Genomic DNA, 24,307 nt, shown 5'->3' with positions numbered 1-24,307 from the left:
ATTAGACCCCTTAAGAGGTTTGCCAGCTCCTTCCCTGACCATGTCAGCCATGCCTTCACCTACTTCTGCAAGACCCTCCCCGCCCTTAAAATACACACTTCTTCCCCCTTAAAACCTACTCTTCCATTCACATAAATATTAACACAGGTGATGACAATAAAAGCAACTAGTAAAGTGTATGCTAGACATCACTGGTCACTCACTTAATTTTTTTTTCATCCTATTCCCCATCCTTTGTTGCAATATCTCAGAACTTCAAAGGTATTTGGGCTCCTAATTTCTATTTGATCTGGGCCTATCTGCTTATATTCAGAGCTTTTTGGGACCACGATGTTGCAACACCTATAAATCACCTGCTATCTTGTGGGCACTATCTAAATAATAACAATCACTTTCTAACAAATCAAATGCCAGTTAAATTTCTATTTTAATCATAAAAGTTCCTTAGAAGTGACCTTTTTATTAATATGAAAAGTCCCCTTTTAAACACACTCCCTCTTTCTCTCATATATACTTAAATTTTCCCAGTGGAAGGAAAGCTCCCTTATTGAAAATAGGTTTAAAATTTTAAGCACATTAAAGTACAAACGGTCAGTAACAATTTTGGATGAATGATTTCAGGTGCTAAAGCTGCAATCTATAACCTATGACATATCTATTGCACAATAAATCAGGCATATTAAAAACAAATTCTTATTAAATTATTTCTTTGTGAATCATTTTCTGGCTTTTAATGACTGTTCTCTTTGCCTTATTTTAAAAATAATAATTAGAAACTCCTAGCTCCAGCTAGTTGGATAAAACTAGCATTATTATTTTTTCTGAAAAGAACATGGGTGCCAGGTAACTAGGATTAGAGCCCTTATTCCATAAATGTAATGTTGGACAAATTGTTCATAGACCACGCAGCAGTTTATATATAGTTATTGGAGCATATTTGGGGAAAAATATTTCAAATGATGACTTATCGGACTATGTATATATCTGTCATGAGTTAATTACAGTATATTCATTATCAGTCACAGTTTTTTTTGAAAATGTAATTAAAGAATGGATAAACTGTATGTATACATCAGCCCTCCAAGTTTCTTCACCCTGTGGTTACTCAGTACCTCTGGTAACTAAATGCAAAATATCGCACACAGGCCATGACTATATGTGGTAGTTTATGTGTAATTTTGACATTTTATTCATCAGGGAAGTGGGATTTACTTTAGACCATAACCCAGTTTCCTCTAACAAGAAGTTTTCGTTACTGAAGAGATGATAACCCCCTTTCCCTCCCTCCTCCACTAAGACACATCATTATGACACCTTGTGCCTACATCACCTAGCATGGTGTGGGTGCGGTTGCTACAGCAACAGCACACGTTAAGTAACACTCCCATATAACTTCAGATATGTGAGTCAGTTTAAAAGTTTAACTAGGTTTTTATTAGTCTGTGATGTAGTCCCCAGTCATTTGCAGTTACTAGCTTGTCCAATGCTCACAAATTATAATCTGTTAGTAACACTTAATGCAAATCACTTTCAATATTTAGGTGGGCTGTGTCCCTCCACCAAAACTAATTGTGGGTGCTACCAGACACATAGGCATGCCTGGTTAACTCTTATATGAAAGAGATTTCATTTAGTTTCAAAGAAGGGGGTGGAAATGGAAGTTTGGGAATGTGATCTTTGCTGATTCATCCTGTCTGTCTGTCTGTGTTCATCTGTCCAACAAGCAGCGTAAAAATCAACTGGTTCTCCAGCGGTCCCATAAAGACACCGCATGATTGGACAACTGCTAAATGTTTTCCTTTCAGAGACATTTTTAAAGCAGCTGGGATGAATGGATGCTGAGGAATAAGACTGAGGTTAACTAAAGTAATTTATAAGCCTTAATTTATGTCCTGATTTTTTTTAAAGTAGCTTCAATGAGAATAGTCATCAATAACATCTAATTTATAATTTTGTTTATTTTCCAGACATGGAGATGACTTGATTGTGACACCATTTGCTCAGGTAGGCACAACTCACCATATATACATATGAAGTAATAAGATAAGTAATCTAATTTTCAGGTGATGTTACAGTTTACATTTGAAGGGCCCCAGGGTCACACCCATTGTTTCCTGTCTCTTATCTTGAAATCAGATTTCTTGCTTGATTCGGGGAAGGAAAAGAAAAAAACATTGTCAACAAACTGATTCTGCCACAGATGTTACCTATAGCTCTTTTTTATTGGTTTACTCCTGATTGTGTAGTAAAAAGCAGTTACATAAACTACAAAATAACCTAGTTTAATTTCTCCTCAACTATTGTATCAAGCCATAGTGCTATTGTTCCATCAACAGGACAAAACTATGATCTCCTGCTGTTAAAATGTCAGTGTACTCTGTCATCCACAGTTTACTAGCCACTTTCAGCTCTTTATGTGCAGGTATTTTTATATATAATAATTCTCCACAGAATATGTTCACTTACACAATCACAGATATTAATTATTTAGTTTTGATTCTTGTAACCAGGTTTTATGATGTTTTACAAAATATCAATTCAAATATAATTATAACAAATATAAATCATGGATACATTTTAACAGTATAGGTGTCTTATGATATATCAATAGTTAAGTATTTCAGAGGTGAATTTCTGAACTCTTAGGACCACATTTTCCTCTCAAGTGGATGTGTGCATCTCTCACTGAAGTGACTGAGAGGTGCCTCTGTGTATCTAAAGGTAGAACTAAGCCCATGGAGCTGTATGTGTTTGGAGATGAAAGAGGAGCGGAAGGGTGAGGCATAGTAGAATAACGTAAGAACAATGTCCTCCTTCAGATTGAGCATCCAGATTTTCTTATCATGGTGTTTGTGCATGCAGCACAGGAGCCAGCAAACAGAGCTGTAAACAGAGGAGTTTGAGTGGGAGTTTGCAAGGGGAGTTTGGGGGGAAGACTAGGAGAACAAGGCAGAGGAACAGACAGGGTAGTGAAGGGATGTTCTGGCAGTGTTGTAGTGCTTGCTGGGGGTTTGTTTTGCTGTGGGTGGTGGTGTTTTGGTTTGGTTTGTGTTTCCTGGACTAATAGGACTTAGGTGGGAAGGCTATGGCAGATACAGAGGCAGCAATGGTAGTGACCCAAGCAGTGGAAGACACAATGAAAATGACTGGATGTGGAAACTGCAGTATGTACATGATCCTGGAGGGGGTACCTGAAAAGAGTTTTGTCTGCATGAAGTGTCGCATGATAGAGCTGATGGAAGAAAAGATAAGAGGATTGGAGATGCAGGTGGAAACTCTGGTAGCATTTAGAAGGGGGTTCGAGCAGATGATGGAGCAAAGACACAAGGAGGTTGAAGGGAAAAGCTCATACTTGCAAATGGAAGCAGGACCAAAGAACTCTGAAGGGAGACTGCTGGGTGAGAAAAGTGGACAGTGGAAGCATGTGACTAAGAGAACCAGGCAGAGGAAAAGACGGGCTAGTGAAGGAGCAATAACGCTCAGGAACAGGTTTGCAGAGTTGGAAAATGAAAAAGGGACACAGCAGGTGGTCACTGACGGTGGAAGGGCAAGGAAGAAGAGAAGAGCAGCTAGTTCTATAGGAAGAGGGGAAGAGTCAATGGAGATAACACAAAATATGAGCCCCAGGAGAATACGGGATGCGTTGCGGAGGATTGCAAGGGAGAATATGAATCGAGAGGACTTGCAGCCAGAGGGAACAGGGAATCACACCATCACCAGGAAAAGGCAGATCTATGTGATTGGGAACTCCTTACTGAGAAGAATAGACAGGCCTGTAACCAGAGCTGATCCAGAGAACAGAAGGGTGTGCTGTCTGCCCGGTGCTAAGATACGGGATGTAGACTTGAGGCTAAAGAGGATCCTAACGGGAGCGGGAAACAATCCCCTGATTGTCCTTCATGTGGGAACAAATGATACAGCTAGATTCTCACTGGAACATATCAAGGGAGACTATGCCAGGCTGGGGAAGATGCTTAAGGAAATCGAGTCTCAGGTAATCTTCAGTGGGATTCTGCCTTTTCCTAGAGAAGGGCAACAAAGGTGTGACAATATCATGATGATCAACAGATGGCTCAGGCAGTGATGTTCGTCCATCGTTGTCGATGAAGACCTCAACAACTCATTCGTTCGATGACCGGACTCTGCGTCTGAAGATGACTGATCAGTCCGATTCGGGCGTGGAACATCCTGTCACACGTCGGACAGACATGTGATGGCACTGTCGATGATGTGTGGGCAGCTCTGGACTTGCGCAGCTCATGCTTTCTTTCAGCCTCAGCAGTACACCTCGCCTCAGAGGTATTACTGCCTGTGTGAATGAGGCTGTGCCATGCTGGACGGTTCAGTGCGAGGGTTTCCCATGTGGCGGTGTTGATCTCGAGGGACTTCAGAGAGGTATTCAGCGTGTCCTTGAACTGCTTCTTTTGTCCTCCATGGGAGCACTTTCCCTGGGTGAGTTCTCCATAGAAGAGCTGTTTAGGAATGCGCTCGTCTGACATTCTCACGACATGTCCGGCCCATCTGGTCTGGGCTCTCATCAGCAGTGTGTGAACTGACGGCAGACTGGCTCTGATAAGGACTTCAGTATTGGGCACTTTGTCCTGCCATCTGATTTTTAGAAGCTTTCGCAGACAGGAAATGTGGAAGTGATTGAGCCTTCGTGCATGACTCTGATAGACAGTCCATGTCTCACAGGCATACAGCAGAGTTGGAAGCACCACTGCTCGGTAGACCTTCAGCTTCATTGGTAGGCTGATCCCTCGACGTTCCCAGACGTTGGAGCGCAATCGGCCAAATGCAGAGCTGGCTTTAGCAATTCTGCAGTTTACTTCATCATCGACTGACACTGCTCGGGAAAGGGTACTGCCCAGGTACGTGAAGTGGTCCACTGCCTGGAGTCTCTGTCCATTTACAGTGATGGACGGTTCTGAGTACGGAGCGTGGGGAGCTGGCTGGTGCATGACCTCAGTCTTCTTGATGTTAATGGTGAGACCGAAGTTGTTGCATGCAGATGAAAACTTGTCCATACTGGCTTGCATTTCTGGCTCTGTGCTAGCATTCAGAGCACAATCATCGGCAAAGAGAAAGTCTCGAAGTACAGTTTCCTTCACCTTGGTGATGGCACGCAGTCACCTCAGATTGAATAGTTTCCCGTCAGTTCTGTACTTCAGGCCTACTCCTTCAGTGCAGTGTTGAAAGGCATCAGTCAGAGTGGCAGAGAATATCATGCTGAACAAAGTGGGTGCTAAAACACACCCTTGCTTGACGCCGTTGGTGACTGGGAAGGCCTCAGATGTTTCACCGTCATCCAGGACACGAGCCATCATACTGTGATGAAATTGACGTACCATTCATATGAATCTGTCTGGACAGCCGAATTTTGACATGATCCTCCACAGGCCCTGGCGACTGACAGAGTCGAACACTTTCGTGAGGTCCACAAAAGTTGTGTAGAGTTCACGATTCTGTTCTTGACATTTCTCCTGTAGCTGACGCACAGCGAAGATCATGTCAATAGTCCCACGTCCCTTGCGGAAGCCGCACTGTGATTCTGGCAGTAAGCCCTGCTCCAGGTGACTGATCAATTGGTTCAACAGAACCCATGCAAGAATTTTCCCTGCTGTAGAGAGCAGCGAGATTCCACAGTGATTGTCGCATACCTGGCGATTGCCCTTCCTCTTATAGAGGTGCACGATGGACGCGTCTCTAAATTCTTGTGGAATGGATCCCTGCTTCCAGAAGGACTGAAGCAGCTCAGTGAGTTTCTGTAGCAGCACGGGTCCACCGAGTTTGTACACCTCTGCTGGTATGGCATCTGACCCTGGGGCTTTGCCACTTGACAGCTGGTTGATGGCTTTCTTCACTTCGTCCTCTTCTGGTGAAGCATCCATGGAGTCATTGACTGCAACCTGGGGCATCTTGTCAATGGCCTCATCATTGATGACTGAGGGGCAGTTGAGAACTGCTTCAAAATGTTCAGCCCATCTCTGGAGAATCTGCGTCTTCTCTGTAAGGAGCACAGTGCCATCAAAGTTCAGGAGGGGAAAGCTCCCAGAAGACTGTGGACCATAGAGTGTGTTGAGGGCTTCATAGAACTGCTTATAGTCGTTCCTGTCCGCATATGCCTGTATTTCATCTGCTTTGGCGCTCAGCCACAAGTCCCGCATTTTGCGCAGTCGGTTCTGTACTGTTCTGTGAGCGTTGATAAAGGCGGTCTTCTTTGCTGCTGAGGATGGGTCGTTCTGATATGCACGATGCAGGCGGTGCTTCTCAGCAAGTAGGGCCTGGATTTCTGCATCATTTTCGTCAAACCAGTCTTGCCGTCTGCGTGTGGAGGGCCCCAATACCTTAGATGCAGCTGTATGGACAGTGTTGTGGAATCGCTCCCAGTCTTTCTCAGCGTCATCTTCAATATGAAGATCAGCAAGCTCATTCTCTAGGTCTTCCGCTAGATTTTCAGTGATGCGGCTATTCTTCAGCTTCGACCGTTGATCCTTTTGAGAGCCTTACAGCCTTGTGGTCGTCTCTTCGGCATGATACGGAACTTCATTTTGGATACTATGAGCCTGTGATCCGTCCAACAGTCAGTGCCGCACATAGCTTTTGTAACCCTGACATCTTGTCTGTCCCTTCTCCTGATGATGACATAGTCGATCAGATGCCAGTGCTTGGAACGGGGATGCATCCACGAAGTCCTGTTACGGGTAGGGAGGCGGAAGACCGTATTGGTGATCAGAAGGTCATGTGCTGCACAAGTTTTCAGCAGTAACAGGCCATTGCTGTTACACTTTCCCACTCCATTTTTACCGATGACTCCTTCCCAGGCTGCGGCATCGCATCCGACTCTTGCGTTAAAATCGCCAAGCAGGATCAGCTTGTCTGTGCGGTGCACTGATGATAGCAGAGCATCTAGTTCTTCGTAGAATTTATCCTTCACATCCTCTGGGTTGGTCATTGTGGGAGCGTATGCGCTGATCAGAGTAGCTTGTTTTCCTTTTTGAAGCGGAAGCTGTATTGTCATGAGTCAGTCATTCGCACCCTTGGGGGAACTGGCAAGTTTCCGAACAAGATGATTCTTGATGGCGAAGTCAACTCCAGATTCGCGACGCTCATCACTGCTGCGGCCACTCCAGAAGAATGTATAGCCTCCGCCTGACTCGGACAGCTGTCCTTCATTAGCAAGGCGAGTTTCGCTATGGGCTGCAATGTCAATGTTGTAGCGTGTGAGCTCTCTGGCGACAAGTGCTGTTCTTCTCTCCGGTCTGTCTGCCGTGATGTTGTCCAGTAGCGTGCGCACATTCCATGTGCCAATGGTGATTGGTGTCACTCTAAGTTTTGTTTTTGTTCGACCGCTTTTATGGCATCCCCGCCAGCAGCGGTATGCTGGCCAGGGTAAGGTGAAGCAGGCAATGTTTAGGGCACCTTTTCTAGCCCCCTCCTCATGCTACGGAGGTGAGCAGTGCAATCCTTAATAGGGCTGCTCAGTCGCTCAAGAAGACACCGAGCTCCACTGCTGCTTTGGTCAGTGAGGAACGACCATTATACCTGAGCCGCCTGTGTGCAGGTCCGCAGCTACAACTCCCAGTGTATCCACACCCGCTGCTTCATCGCTCGCCCATCGCCACAGGACTTGATATGATGTGATATGATATGATGTTGAGACTTGCGTGTGAATTGGATTAAAGTGAGAGAGAGTTGCGCAACGTAAACCTCACTCTCTCTTCCCAGTTCCTATCTGTATCCAGTGGCAGGACAAGAGTCGAGACGGCTGGAGATAGGGCAGGGCGCAGTGGATGACCAGGACGCCTACGTGTCTTGTCATGCTCTTGAGCGTTCCACAACGCTTGCTGTCACTGGGAGGCATTCATGGACAGAGGATTGTTCTCTCGGGATGGACTTCACCTGATTAGGGAGGGAAATAGACTTCTAAGATGGAGGCTGGCGCAACTGATTAAGAGAACTTTAAACTAGGAATTTGGGGAAGATGGTTGGGAGATGTCCAGGTAATCTCCACGCCAGATTTTAACGTTGAGGGGGAAGAAAACAAAGTAAGAAAGGATACAGCCATGGGTAGGAGAATGGACATAAGAAGGAAGGGTAGTGTAGATACCAGACTAATAGGTGATACTGGTGGTAGAATGTCTGTGCCTAATCGGGTAAAGAATGTCAGTGAAGCCAAACGGCAAAAATTAAGATGTTTGTACTTTAATGCGAAGAGCCTAGGTAACAAAATGCAGGAACCAGAGCTACTGGTGCAGAATGCGAAACCAGATATTATAGGGATAACAGAAACATGGTGGAATAGTAGTCATGACTTGAGTATAGGTATTGAAGGGTATGTGCTGTTTAGGAAAGACAGAAATAAAGGTAAAGGTGGTGGAGTAGCATTGTATATCAATGATGAGGCAGATTGTAAAGAAATAAGAAGTGATGGAATGGATAAGAGAGAGTGTGTCTATGCAAAAATCACATTGGGGAAGAAAGCTACTAGAGCCTCCCCTAGAATCTGATTTGGATATCGATAGAGACCTTTTTAATTTTTTTAATGAAGTAAATACTAATGGGAATTGTGTGATCATGGGAGACTTTAACTCCCCCAGATATAGACTGGAGGACAAGTGCTAGTAATAATAATAGGGCTCAGATTTTCCTGGATGCGATAGCTGATGGATTCCTTCACCAAGTAGTTGCTGAACCAACAAGAGGGGATGCCATTTTAGATTTGGTTTTGGTGAATAGTGAGGACCTCATAGAAGAAACAGTTGTAGGGGACAACCTTGGTTTGAGCGATCATGAGCTAATTCAGTTCAAACTAAATGGAAAGATAAACAAAAATAGATCTGTGACTAGGGTTTTTTATTTCAAAAGGGCTAACTTTAAAGAATTAATGAAATTAGTTAGGGAACTGGATTGGACTGAAGAACCTGTGGAGCTAAAAGCGGAGGAGGCCTGGAATTACTTCAAGTCAAAGTTGCAGAAACTATCAGAAGCCTGCATCCCAAGAAAGGGGAAAAAATTCTGAGGCAGGAGTTGTAAACCAAGCTGGATGAGCAAGCATCTCAGAGAGGTGATTAAGAAAAAGCAGAAAGCCTACAAGGAGTGGAAGATGGGAGGGATCAGCAAGGAAAGCTACCTTATTGAGGTCAGAACATGTAGGGATAAAGTGAGATAGGCCAAAAGCCGTGTAGAGCTGGACCTGGCAAAGGGAATTAAAACCAATAGTAAAGGGTTCTATAGCCATATAAATAAGAAAAAAACAAAGAAAGAAGAAGTGGGATCGCTAAACACTGAGGATGGAGTGGAGGTTAAGGATAATCTAGGCATGGCCCAATATCTAAACAAATACTTTGCCTCAGTCTTTAATGAGGCTAGTGAGGAGCTTAGGGGTAGTGGCAGGATGATAAATGGGAATGAGGATATGGAGGTAGATATTACCACATCCGAGGTAGAAGCCAAACTCGAATAGTTTAATGGGACTAAATCGGGGGGCCCAGATAATCTTCATCCAAGAATATTAAAGGAACTGGCACATGAAATTGCAAGCCCATTAGCAAGAATTTTTAATGAATCTGTAAACTCAGGGGTTGTACCGTATGACTGGAGAATTGCTAACTTAGTTCCTATTTTTAAGAAAGGAAAAAATTTGATCTGGATAACTACAGGCCTGTTAGTTTGACATCTGTAATATGCAAGGTCTTGGAAAAATTTTGAAGGAGAAAGTAGTTAAGGACATTGAGGCCAATGGTAATTGGGACAAAATACAACATGATTTTACAAAAGGTAGATCATGCCAAACCAACCTGATCTCCTTCTTTGAGAAGGTAACAGATTTTTTAGATAGAGGAAACACAGTTGATCTAATTTACCTCAATTTCAGTAAGGCATTTTATACGGTTTCACAATGGGAATTATTTGTTAAATTGGAAAAGATGGGGATCAATATGAAAATTGAAAGGTGAATAAGGAACTGGTTAAAGGGAAGACTACAATGCATCATACTGAAAGGTGAACTATCAGGCTAGAGGGAGGTTACTAGTGGAGTTCCTCAGGGATTGATTTTGGGACCAATCTTATTTAATCTTTTTATTACTGACCTTAGCACAAAAAGTGGGAATGTGCAAATAAAGTTTGCAGATGACACAAAGCTGGGAGATATTGTCAATACAGAGAAGGACCGGGATATCATACAGGAAGATCTGGATGACCTTGTAAACTGGAGTAATAGTAATAGGATGAAATTTAATAGGTAAAGTGCAAGGTCATGCATTTAGAGATTAATAACAATAATTTTTATTATAAGCTAGGGACTCATCAGTTAGAAGTAACAGAGGAGGAGAAGGACCTCAGAGTATTGGTTGATCACAGGATGACTATGATCCGCCAATGTGATATGGCCGTGAAAAAAGCTAATGTGGTCTTCGGATGCATTAGGCGAGATATTTCTAGTAGAGATAAGGAGGTGTTAGTACCGTTATACAAGGCACTGGTGAGACCTCATCTGGAATACTGTATGCAGTTCTGATCTCCCGTGTTTAAGAAGCATGAATTCAAACTGGAACAGGTACAGAGAAGGGCTACTAGGATGATCCAAAGAATGGAAAACCTGTCTTATGAAAGGAGACTCAAAGAGCTCGGCTTGTTTAGCTTAACCAAAAGAAGTTGAGGGGAGTTATGATTGCTCTTATGAATATATCAGAGGGATAAATACCAGGGAGGGAGAGGAATTTTTTAAACTCAGTACCAATGTGGACATAAGAAGAAATGGATATAAACTGGCCATCAGGAAGTTTAGACTTGAAATTAGACGAAGGTTTCTAATCATCAGAGGAGTAAAGTTCTGGTACAGCCTTCCAAAGGGAGCAGTGGGGGCAAAAGACATATCTGGCTTCAAGACTAAGCTTGATAAATTTATGGGGGGGATGGTATGATGGGATAGCCTAATTTTGGCAATTAATTGGTCTTTGACTATTAGCGGTAAATATGCCCAGTGGTCTGTGATGGGATGTTAGATGGGGTGGGAACTGAGTTACTACAGAGAATTCTTTCCTGGGTGTCTGGCTGATGAGTTTTGCCCACATGCTCAGGGTTTAGCTGATTGCCATATTTAGTGTCAGGAAGGAATTTTCCTCCAGGGCAGATTGGCAGAGGCCCTGGGGGGGGGGGTTCGCCTTCCTCTGCAGCGTGGGGCCTGGGTCACTTGCTGGAGGATTCTCTGCACCTTGAAGTCTTTAAACCATGATTTGAGGACTTCAGTGGCTCAGACATAGGTTAAGGGTTAGTTGTGGGAGTGGGTGGGCGAGATTCTGCGGCCTGTGTTGTGCAGGAGGTCAGACTAGACAATCATATTGGTCCCTTCTGACCTTAAAGTCTATGTCTCTGTGTCACAAAATGAATATTAATAAAATATAGTTATGAGAACTTGAGTGAGCTAATCAATAGTACAGTGTTTACCTGGGATCCAAATTGGTCTGTCAGGACTGGATTGGCACCTACCTGCATTAGAGATCATCTTGTCATTCATGACCCACCATAAAAGCTGATACTCTGAAACCATGCAGCTGACAGGGCACTGGGTGAAAGTCTTGAGAGTTGGCGATAAGGTTTTCTCTATTCTCCTTTTATTGGAGGAGAAAAGACTGAGCCTGACCATTGTCAGATTGCCAAATTGCAAATGCTTTCCCACAATAACTGAACACAAGGAATTACAGCTGAAATAGCAACAGAAAATATTGCAATATTCCTCCTAGTCCTATTAAGCCCCCAACAAGAATCCAATCCAACACACACACACACGGCCAAGTTATCTATAGCTGTAACTCTATTAACTTGAATTGAGTTATATCTGGAGAAAAATTGGCCCAGTAAGGAAAACTTCCACCTTAGGACTGGAAAAGAGTTGATGCATTATCAAATTTACTATTTCTATACATCTTTATGCCAATCTTAATCATACTATATAACATTCAAATAAGACAGGTTGTGAGCTCCCTAGGAAAACAGTAAGCAGACAGACTAGGTTAGGTTGACTGATTTTTTGTACTGGGACAAAACACCTGTTGGCTTTAAAGGGGAACTTTGCCTGAGTTAAGGATTGAATAAAAATGTAGGCCCTCATCCTGCAAAAGGATTTGAACATGCAAACCCTTGCGTTTATGCAGAGCACTGTTGACATCACTAGGGCTCTGAGAGGGCACAGGGGTCTACCCAGGCAGATCAGCTTGCAGGATTGGGGCCTTAATAAAGATTCTGGAATTGGGCACTTTATATAAGCTACACACATCATCCCAGTCACACATCCCCCCACTTACCTTTGTAATATGTTCCTCAGAAAGAGCTCTTTTTTTCTTGTTAGATACATTTCATTATGCAAATAACACAGCAATAAATTTTAGTTAATGTAGTCATCACTGCTGAAATTGGGTGATATAATTTGGAACAGATCTGAGTTTATTTCTAGTCTTCCTTAATTGCTTCAGTTTTGCAGAAGGCTTTGTTTCATGTGACTCTAAACCACTTGGTGATGGTAGCTCAATTGTTATTAAAGGTAGTCAGTAAAGGCCAAAGCCTACCAACCACTTATTTTTTTATTGGAGGTAGAACAGAATACTATGCCGTGTAGTGCATAATCTGGCCCATACCTAATAATATTTTACTGTTTTTACCAGAACAGGGATGCTATAACAATAAATAATATATCATTATTAGTAGGATATTTGTTTGTTTTTTCATATTTTAATGTAATGAAACTATTGTAATTAACTTATTCTATGCATTCCAGTTTTAAAAATAAAATAACTTTGGAATTATTTTAAAAGTTAGGTCTGATCTATTTCTGTAGTAGTCTAGCATGATACATTAAAAATAGGCATAGTGGATTTCATTCCTTGCATGATCACACATTTGCCTATGCTTTGATTTTGAAATGAACAACAGTTATATTCAGTGATTAAATCTTGTGTAGCAGAGGTGTGTTCACTTAGAAGGGAGAGGTTACGTTTTATTAATTGGTTTCCCCTGTAGGCCTCAATCCTACAAACACTTACACACAAGGGTAATTTTTTATACAGGGGAATATTCCCCTTGGAAGGAAAAACAAACAGAAAAGCCAGAACTATAAATATTTTTAGATAATTAGCAAATAAGAGAATTAAAATTATTTAACTCTAGAATTCACTGTAGCTAATAACTAATGTATTGTTACTTTTAAACCTGTAGCCCAGGGGTAGGCAACCTAAGGCATGCGTGCCAAAGGCAGCACGTGAGCTGATTTTCAGTGGCACTCACGATGCCCAGGTCCTGGCCACCGGTCTGGGGGGCTCTGCATTTTAATTTAATTTTAAATGAAGCTTCTTAAATGTTTTAAAAACCTTATTTACTTTACATACAACAATAGTTTAATTGTATATTACAGACTTATAGAAAGAGACCTTTTAAAAATGTTAAAATGTATTCCTGGCATGCAGAACTTTAAATTAGAGTGAATAAATGAAGACACGGCACACCACTTCTGAAAGGTTGCCGACTCCTGGTAGCCACTGTATGGGTGTGTTTGGTGATCTGGTGCATTTGCAGCAGATGCCAGAAGCAATCTGCCTGCAGGGTGCTGTAGAATGCTTTGGCAGGGACTGAGGGGAGCACATAGAGAAGCACCTTTCTGGGAGTGTAGCATGCATCTCCTGCACTATCATTGTTCTCAGAACATCACCTAGTCGTCCTAGTGCACGGTTTGAGAAAGAAGTGGTAGCCTTTTGGATGTGTCAAGCAATATTCACAGTGCTGTGATCTGCTACACTTTCCACTTAAGGAGTTCAAAGAGTGGGATTTTGGCTGTCCCTTGCACAACTAGGAAAGGGCTCCATGTTCCCTCCCCTCATCCTCACCACTTGCACAGGAGCAGCCAGAATCTGTCCCCTAGAGATAATCAATAATGTAATTATATGTCCAAGATAAATATCTAGCCATTTTAGCATAGTTACTCAAAATACAGCTAGCCACCACATCCCTTCCCCTTCTTCCCCTCCTCCACAGACAGGATACATAGGATATCTGCTAGAAGAGTAGAATAGAAGGTTATAAAAGTTAAATATAAATTCACTATAAAGCCAAGCACGTATCTTTCCTTATTTTTACCTTCTCTCTTTTCCTTTAGTCCTTTTTTCCCTTCCCACTTCCAGCTCACCCTGTCTTTCTACAATATCTTCATAGTCTTTTTTTCTCAATTCTATCTAGTATTTTCTCTTTTGATTATTCTTTTTTTCTTTCTTTAAAAGCAGCAAATCTTTTCTTCTAATTTTTGTTGTCCATGCCCCATTCTAGTCCATGTGTGCCCATAATCTAGACATTATCCTTTGTTTATATTCAGATCTAGCATTTCCTACACACATATGTGTTAGTGTTCATATAGGCAAGGCATATGAATTTGGTAACTTTTTTCACTACATTTTTTTCAAACTGGATGTAAAATGTAAAAGCCTGCTGCTGTGCAAATGGAAAATCATGTAATCATTTTTATTTATGGAGTGCTAGGTATTAGTGGGCCATTCTTCTCAAAACATGAATTATTTTTTGGTCATTTTGGAGAGTTAAATTGCATTCTGTGAAAAACTTTCCTCCTCTTCAAATAAGTCTGTCTTTAAACAAATAATGAGTTGTTTAGTGAAGGGGGAAAAGCAATAAACTGTTGTTCTTGTTTTACAAAAGATTTATTGTTAAATAATGTTCAGTCTTCAGACATTAAAGCAAGCCTGGAAACTTTTTATAATCCATTTGTAATGTGTTTTTCTTTTGCCTTTAACATAGCAGAGTTGCAATAAATCAGTATCACATGCAAGAATTTAGAATGAAACATCTTTCTTTGTTCCAGGTGCTGGCCAGCCTGCGTACTGTACGGAATAATTTTGCTGCATTAACCAACTTACCAGATCGGGCACCCAACAAGTGAGTGCAGACTCTTTTCCCCTCTGAACTTTTTGGAGTGGTGCTTATTAAATGTTAAAACTCAGGGCAATGTCTTTAGATTTCAGAGTGCATCCTGTGCTGTTAGACTTGTAAAAGCCCCAAATGATATCAAATGATAGGACCAGTTAATTTTCTATTAATATTTTGAAATAACAGTGTTAAACATTAAAACGAAGCCAACAGCCATCATTTTCTCTTCCAGTACCTTACTTACAATGTGATTATTTAAACTTGGAAGTAACTTCTAATATCTGTGACTTGCATCAAATTAGTCATGTGTAAGGGATCCTGCAACTGTATCCAAGTGTGTGAACCACTACACACATGGCAACTCTCTAGCAGGATCTGACCCTAAAATTCTGCCTATTCAGTCCAGGACAGTGAAATCTTTGTCTGAAAATATACGGTAATCGAGTATTAACGTATCTATTGAAGTCTAATTATATAACTGAAATAACACATCCAACATTTTTTTCCAACATTGCTACAGAAATGTGGTCTCAATTAACAACAGGTCTCTGGCATCATATCACTGTTGGTCTTCTGCAGTGTCGCTATCATCATAATATTTTCAGTTGTAGCCAATCCTATACCCTAATTTCACATCCTACTCTCCTTCTAATGTCTTCGTTTGTCTTAAAATCGTTGCATTTTACACCTGCCCTTTTTCTCTACTACCTCCGGCCTTCTGATGTCTGTTTCATTTAATGCAGCTGCTTCCATCCATAGAGTAATATAGTTAGTACACTAGTTTGATACATTTTCACTTTGGTACCAAACGTAATGTTTTTATCACTCCATAGTGAGATTTCTCCAGGCATCTGAAGAAGTGAGGTTTTTTACCCACGAAAGGTTATGCCCAAATAAATCTGTTAATCTTTAAGGTGCCACCAGACTCCTTGTTGTACTTGTTTTATGACTTCATCACTAGTACATTTATTGTCCCTATTCCAAAATGCAATCACTTCATCTTGGCGCTTATTGTAAGTCCAAGTCAACTCCACCAATTTTACAAGGTAGCAAAGATTATCATAATTAATTCAGATGTATCTGCCAGTTGTACATAATCTGCATAAATTGAGGAGCTTAACTCTAGATTATCCAATGTCAACCCTCTGACTCATCTAACATTCTTAATATTCAGTTTAAGAATAGATGAAAAGCAACGATGCTTCCATGCCCCCTTGTCTTACAGCAAACTTTGACTTGAACCAGTTGCTAAATTTTCCACCAGTTGTTATGGCACTGCCTGATTCTTTGTGCAGAGCTTTTATAATTGCAATCATATTATCTGGAACTTCATATGATTTTGCTCCTTTCTCTAATGCTTCCCTCCAAATTAAATAAAAAAGCGTGACTGAAGTCAATGAAAACAGCAAACATCTTTAATCCCCATTCTTGCTTTTTTTCCATCAACTGTTGGAGCTTGAGTATCTGATTAGTGCAATATTTGCCTGGTCTGAAGCTGCTGTATTTTCTCACCACTACTTCCTCTAAAATTGGCCTTACTCTGTTGGTGTAGTTTTGTCATGATTTTTCCCTGTACTGACAATAAGCCTATGCCTCTATAATTATTTGGATCACCAGGATCTCCTTTCTTCAAAGTTGGTTCAAGTATTGCCTTTAGCCAGGCATCTGCTATCTCCTCTTGTTCCAATACCTTCTTGTATATTTTTTCTAGTACTTGGATAGCACGTGTCTTGCTGGCTTTTAGCAGCTCAGCTGTTATATTGTGTATTCCTGCAACTTCCCCATTTTTTAACTGCTTCACTCCTCTTTCTCTTTTTCTAATGGTAGTTCAGTGCTGGTCTGTATTCTGTCTTGCACGCTGCCCTGATCATCTAGCATATCTAGAATGCTTGCATCTGGATGAACTATAAGGTTCAGCTATTTGTCAAAAGGCTTCTTCCCTACTTCCAACATCTTTCTGGCATTTGTTGTCAATCCACCAGTAGCCTTTTTATTGCTTGCGTTATTGGCTTGGTTGTGTTGCCATACAACCTTAGCTTTTTGTATATTGTTTTCATATTTTGTTTTCGTGATGCCTTCTCATGTTGAGCCTCCTTGAGCCTCCTCTTTTGAAAACTTTTGCTTGTCCATTCTTTGTAATATCTTAACGGCTTTGCATTATGCTTTTAATTCTTCCGCTTTCCCGGCAGTCTTGGCTTGTTTACACCTTTCCTGTAATGTTCGTGTTTCATTACTTGTTCAGCTTTTCCTTATTTGCTTATGCTTTCCAATAATTTCACCCACTGTGTTTTCTATCACATGAAGTCTATGATGAATGTCTCCACAATCACAAATTAATGGCCTGAAATGCCCTCCAAGTGCCACCTTGTATCCCTTCCTTGCAGAGCTATCCTTTAACTTATCAACAACAAATTTGGTGCCAATAGTGCCCATCTTTTTCCTGGACTTAAACCTAATCTTAAACTTTCTCATTAGTGATTCATGATCACTGCCACACTCTGCACTTCTGTAGACTTTAACATGGACCAGTGCTCTTTGGTCCAACGCTATTCATTAGCTTACTATGTCTGCTACCAACCTTTGCATTCATAGCTCCCATTATTAGACTCATATCATAATCAGGAATCTCATTGACAATGCTGTCTGGCTGTTGATAAAATCCATCCTGCTCTTTCTCTTCTGCTTCTTTTGCTGGTGCATAACAGCAGGTCACAGCTATGCATAGTTTGTTGCAGGCAGCAGTAAACCTTGCTATGACAATCTGTTCAAATGCCAGTTTCCAGCTGTTCACTAAAGTAACTTTTTCTTGTTCACCACTAAAGCAAACCCACCTCTGTGTTTCACTTCTCCACTTGAACATTCAAAGTATTTTCCGACTGTCAACTCCCCTGTACCCTCTCAATAAAGGTAATGCACATTGTAAAGTAATGCACATTGGAAAAAATAACCCCAACTATACATACAATATGATGGGGGCTAATTTAGCTACAATGAGTCAGGAAAAAGATCTTGGAGTCATCGTGGATAGTTCTCTGAAGATCTCCACGCAGTGTGCTGAGGCAGTCAAAAAAGCAAACAGGATGTTAAGAATCATTAAAAAGGGGATAGAGAATAAGACTGAGAATATATTATTGCCCTTATATAAATCCATGGTACGCCCACATCTCGAATACTGTGTACAGATGTGGTCTCCTCACCTCAAAAAAGATATTCTAGCACTAGAAAAGGTTCAGAAAAGGGCAACTAAAATGATTAGGGGTTTGGAGAGTGTCCCATACGAGGAAAGATTAAAGAGGCTAGGACTCTTCAGCTTGGAAAAGAGAAGACTAAGGGGGGATATGACAGAGGTATATAAAATCTTGAGTGATGTTGAGAAAGTGGATAAGGAAAAGTTATTTACTTATTCCCATAATACAAGAACTAGGGGTCACCAAATGAAATTAATAGGCAGCAGGTTTAAAACAAATAAAAGGAAGTTCTTCTTCATGCAGCGCACAGTCAACTTGTGGAACTCCTTACCTGAGGATGTTGTGAAGGGTAGGACTATAACAATGTTTAAAAGGGAACTGGATAAATTCATGGTGGCTAAGTCCATAAATGGCTATTAGCCAGGATGGGTAAGAATGGTGTCCCTAGCCTCTGTTCGTCAGAGGATGGAGATGGATGGCAGGAGAGAGATCACTTGATCATTGCCTGTTAGGTTCACTCCCTCTGGGGCACCTGGCATTGGCCACTGTTGGTAGACAGATACTGGGCTAGATGGACCTTTGGTCTGACCTGGTACGGCCGTTCTTATCTTCTTAATATGTCTCCTGTATTACAGCAAGGGAACTGGTAATTTAACTCCTCCACTACTAGTTCAGTCGGGCCTAGAGCAAATAGACTTCTCACATCCCGGCTCACAATGCGTATATGTTTAGCCATTATCCCAAATCCATTTCCATTTGTTAACCCTGGGTAAAATTCATATGACAATTTGTACTGTTTCTATAATAAGTGAGTTTCAAATGTAATGGCTTGTTAGGCCAGTCTACCCTGTCCAGCTCATGGGAATGCCATGGCATAGCCAGCTGGCCTTCTAGGAACAGGTATCAGTGATTCCACCCGAGTCTGCTTGCCTTTCAAGGCTAGTGAGCTTGGATTGCTCAGATTTGAAATGAGAGTTTTTCTTCTCCTCGACAGACTTGCCAGAAGAGGCTAAGTGAGCTCTGTTTGCCTAGTTTGAATTCAGAATTCTCCCTCTCCTACATACTGTTGATTCATGGGACCTTATTATGTAATATTCAGTGCAACTTTTCAGCAAGGTGGGCTACTGCCATCACCCAGCCAGGGGACATTCCTCTATGCTGTAGTATCCCAATGTGAGGGATTTGACGCTAAACAGTTTCCTTTTAGAATGCTGTCCATTTAAATTGTATTCTAAAAGCTTCATATTAGTACCAATTTAATATCAAAGTAATACCAATATGACTGGTCTATTTTATTGTATGCAGTAGGAATTTTCACACAATTTATATTATATTAGATTTAAAAAAACTAAATTAACAAATCATATATTGGTTGTATAGTCAGCATTCAAAATTGGGAAATACTAGAATTAAGGTTGCCTGTTCCTTCCCCTTTGTACTTTTATTTTATCTTGGTGCATACACGTTACAATAATCTTCAGTCTCTAATTACAGGGTCACATAATTTTTCTGTAGGAGCCCTGCCTCATTCAGTGCACAGGATGGAGGGTGCTAAGGGAATGAATCAAGGTTTTATAGTATTTAATAAGGTTTGTAGGATCTCTCTGAGGACTTTGGGGGTTTGTACTAGTTATGGTTTGTAGAAATACAACAGTTAAAATATACTCTTTCTAAGCAATTTCTGATATAGGGCAGATTCCCAGATTTCACTGGATACAGCAAAATGTGGAGCTTGTCAGAGAGCTATTTACAGCTTATTAATCTTCTTCCCCAGCTCTGGCTCATTTTAGAACAGCCTGGGGGCTGGTCTAACTGGCACCAGCTGGCATATGGTCTCTTGGTAGACCATTACTGGAGTGCACAACTCTCTGTTCCTTCCTTTCTTCTGTCCCTTCCTCTCTCCATCCTCCCTTCTACCCACATGATCCCTGTGCTGGGGGGAAGTTGGTTCTGTTAACCCTGTGCCTGCTGGAGACTCCTCCACACTGAGGGTATCCCTAGTAGGTGAGTTAGGGGACATTTCTGTTCCTTGTGTGTATCAAGTCAGAAAATCTGCCGCCATAGTCATCCCAGTTACCGGAGAAAGCATGAAAGAAGATCTGCAGAATAAAACTCTAAGGGGCAGATTTTATGTGTAGCAAATGAAAAATGGCTGAAAATACTGCACAATAGCAATTGAAAACTCAACAATATTTTAGATTGTTTTGGAAATATTCTCTTTATTAAGGGACCTTCTGTAACCAAATATTGTAGTTTCTTTCATGCTTGTTCACTACTTTTACTGCTTCGTAATTTCTCACTGTTCAGCGAAAGCACATTTGGGCCCTGACTCAGCGCAAGCTGTGAAATAATATGAGGTTCATTTGTGAGTTCTATTCACCTCTGTATGTATGCCGAATGAACTATTTTTGTCAGTTTCTATACATTCCAACCCAAAATAATCTCTCAAATAAAAGTGTTTTCAAACAAATAGTTTAAAGACTGCACTAATATACAAACTTGATACATTTATGCCTTTTTTTCCCATTGTCAGACGGTCACCCATGTGTAACCAACCATCCATCAACAAAGCAACTATAACAGGTAAGAGAGATTAATATAATCACAAAGTGAAAGTATAATGGTCTTCTGAAACTGAATAATTATTTATAAAATCAAAATGTAATTCAAAAATGTCTGGCTCTTTTGAAATAAAAACAATATATTCTTTTACATCCATAAGTTTATTTTATAAATAAGGTTTTGGCTAATTTTTACCACAAATAGCAAATTAATTCTTTCCAGTGATATGTCATATTAGACATGGATATCTAGATATAGATATATCCTTGGCGTTAATGTGAGTTCATTCCAAAACTTTGTTTTTGAGATAGTGGAAATGTCAATAAACCATGGTCTTTTGTCCTCCATTTCTTCTGCGTGTATCCATATGTGACTATCGGGTATATTGGTAAATTGATGCACTGAAATGTAGTAGAGGGCACAGGCAACAAATTGACCTACTAATTGGAAAGTGGAGTTCTACAGGCACTGAGGCAATGTCTGGGTATGATTTAGTACCCAGCATAGTTAGTGGAAAGTTTTCAAAAGTACATAAGTGACTTAGGAGCCTAAGTTTCCTGTTCAACATTTTTTGTTTGCTTGTTTTGTTCAGATGGGTTCATACTCGTTGAGTTGCATACTCGTTGAGTTTGAGTGAATCCTGATACTTGAAGTGAAACTCAGCCAAAATCACTAAGTTTGACATGGTTTAGGGTTGAAATAATGTAAAATTGCTGTGTCCTGTATGGTTTCCTCCATAAAGTCTAAATTCCTCCATAGCACTTGGAAGTCAGCCTGATGTTCACTGATGCTGCAAGTGCTCACCTCACTTCTTGATTTCATGACAAGTTATGCACAGCTGTGCTTCCTGCTTAACAAATGTGGATCAGAGTTTGATTTGACAGCTTTTCACTTTTAGGCTTTTTAAAATCCACTTATTTACACGTTGAAAATCATCCACAATTAAGATTCTTTTATAATAATTCTTAAATGCATGGTAATTAAACAAATGAGAAAAAAACTAGCTGCATAGATCTCTCATTAATTGTAACTGTTCCCCATGACAACTGTAACCATAACCCTTTGTTAATGCATTCTCTGAAGAGATAATATTGGGGGTTGGTTTTATGCTAGCAGCCATGAGCCATTTATATTATTGATGGCTAGTCTGCTTATTTTTAATTGCAGGACTTCCCCATTTTTCACACTTTGATTATCCAGACTCTATTGCCTTTAAAGGAGATAGGCTTCAGGTTCTTTTTTTTTTTTTTTCAGAAATTTTGGCCCCTTCCCATAGATTCAAGGATTCAGAAAGTCTGTAGCACAGAAAAATTCCTAATAATAAAAAAAAATATCTGATAACTGTGACTGAAAGCACTCCTATATTCACACCCTACACGCTGCTATAATAATCTTTGCACAAAATATGCCTTGTTGAGGTATCATTTGAAAACTAATAACTCACTGGTCAATAAGATGGTGAAATGTGTGTAACAACATTATATGTAAAGTTATGAACATAAGCGGAAATTATGACTTAGATTTATTTAACCGAGAAGTCCTGAGAGGGAGTGAACCTGTTCCTCACAGACAAAGGACAAACTAACTCCTCTAGCCAGGTGTCATCAAAGTTGATTGGCAAATGTAACGCCCACAGACCCCAGTCATCTGTGGGTGGGATCGAACCTGGAGCCTTTGTAGCTTAGTGCATGAGTCTCTATCGCATGAGCTAAAAGCCATAAGCCTGTTAGCTAAGGCTGTAGAGCAAACTCATTAATCTATCTCTCTCTCTCTGTATGTGTTCTCGATGCCACTAGATAGGACAGAACACTACACCCAGGAGGTGTGTGGGTTACATAAACACCAGTCAAGTGGTCATTCTTTGGCAACAGAAGGAGGGTAGGAACAGATCAATCTGCATTTTAAACAACATTTAAACAACAACAAAGTGGAAACTCTTTCACCATGAGATTTCATGTCTCCAGCCTCACAGTGGGAAGGCACTTTATCTAGGGGTAACCCTTAGGAAAATGCATTTCAAAGGGTGACTGGATTAAAAGTGAAGGACAAAAAACACCCCAGGTATTCTTTCTTTCTTTCTTTCTCTCCCTATCTCTTTAACCTAAGATGACAAAGAAACCAGCCCTTTGACTTTAGGAGGGCATCCTGACCTGAGAATTTGGTTAGCAATGTTGCTGGGAACACGTGGTAAAGATTTTACCTTGAACAACATCTAGTTTAAGTTTTAGTTACTAGAAAGTGTTTTATCTTTATTTCTCTTGTAACCATTTCTGACTTTAATACCTTATAACTGTACTCACTTAAAATCTATCTCTTTATAGTAAAAAAAAAAGTTGTATTTTTAATCAAAACTAATCCAATGTTGTATTTAAGCTTAATTGTTTGGTAACTCTAATTAAAGTAGCAAACTGTTGTATATTAACCCCTTACAGGGGCAACAGATCTCTAATATCTGAACTGCCCCGGAGAGGGCTGGACAGAACACATATTTTTGGGGAATATTGAAGACTGGGTGTGTGTTGGGGTTACCCTACAGGTGGTAATCAAGGCTTCTGGAAGCCAGATTGTGACTGGAGTGTTGCTGGCAGGCTGCAGCTATACACAGACACTCAGGGTGTGACCGACATGTTGTTTGGCTGTTTGTGAAGGCACAGGTTAGGAACTACAATAGCAAAGCATTGTGAGGCTCCCTGGGTTATGGGCCAAGCAGTGGCACAACCTCTCTCTGGTCTGGATTGCATCCCACAATGTGATGATACCATAAAGAGAGGTTGTACATGCACATGCGCGCACACACAAGCCAGTGCCTTATAAGCTCCCCTACCAGGGAAGCCCTTGTGCCAATTTCTTTCCTCCAGCAGGAATAGCTGCCCAAACAGCAGGATCCAGGATACTCTCTGCTGGATGCCACTAGTGCGCTCTTTCAATTTTCCACTGATCTGGAGACTTCCCTTTACTTAATCCCCGGAGTGCAATGTGCATGTCAGAAGTAGTACATCATTTGAGGTTTGAATGCCTATAAGGTATGAGGTGCACTCAGGGTGCAATTTAACTAGAAAACTTTTCTGTGCCAGGAAATTTAAAGGGAGCAGCAGTAGAGAGCAGTGAAGTGTAGGGGTAGTTTAATTTCATGTAATGTTAACATGCTGCACCAGAAAGGCCACCAGATCTGCCATGCCCAACCTACATATTAGGGTGGTCGGATCTGAGAGGCCAAAAGACTTCAAAGGCTGGGAAAAGTATTAAATCACTGCAAACCATGAAAAGGATTAGGATTCACTTTGTCTAATGAGTAAGGGTTGCAGCTGGATGGTATTTTGCCTGAACTGGTTTGCCCATCCCTAGACATAATGTTGTATTTGATATTATTGTTGTTTCTATAGTAACAGACCTTCATGACTAAGCACAGAAGTTTGCATAGATATCTTCCTAAGCCATATAAAATCACGGTAATGCATGTTACACCAAAGCAATGCACCTAGGGAGAAAGGCAGGAAAAATGCTTGTATCATTCTTTCTCGCAACAATTTTAAAAAGCAATCCTTTTGTGGCGCCACCTTGCCCCTTGGACTCTTGGCAGAGGTGTTTGAAGTGCTGACTGTCTGGCTTCCTTGCTGCTGGAAAGTCTT

At 40.9% G+C, this 24,307-nt stretch overlaps 1 protein-coding gene across 8 annotated transcripts in view; it reads left to right on the top strand.

Annotated features, from left to right (window-relative positions):
- The window catches only part of LOC123372697 (cAMP-specific 3',5'-cyclic phosphodiesterase 4D), a 618,378-nt gene that overhangs the window by 439,733 nt on the left and 154,338 nt on the right, over positions 1–24,307 (top strand). For 4 of the 8 annotated variants that reach the window (XM_045021019.1, XM_045021017.1, XM_045021020.1 and 1 more), the window contains 3 exons: positions 1,968–2,004; positions 14,864–14,937; positions 20,650–20,699. In XM_045021019.1, the coding sequence (XP_044876954.1) occupies positions 1,968–2,004; positions 14,864–14,937; positions 20,650–20,699 (161 nt within the window). Of the gene's footprint in view, positions 1–1,355; positions 1,403–1,747; positions 1,867–1,967; positions 2,005–14,863; positions 14,938–20,649; positions 20,700–24,307 lie in introns of those variants that run through there. The other 4 variants (XM_045021022.1, XM_045021024.1, XM_045021021.1 and 1 more) reach the window with 3 other exon arrangements.

Source organism: Mauremys mutica, chromosome 6, assembly GCF_020497125.1.
Source record: "Mauremys mutica isolate MM-2020 ecotype Southern chromosome 6, ASM2049712v1, whole genome shotgun sequence".
Lineage (NCBI taxonomy): Eukaryota > Metazoa > Chordata > Testudines > Geoemydidae > Mauremys > Mauremys mutica.
This window is presented reverse-complemented; position numbering and strand designations above follow the sequence as displayed.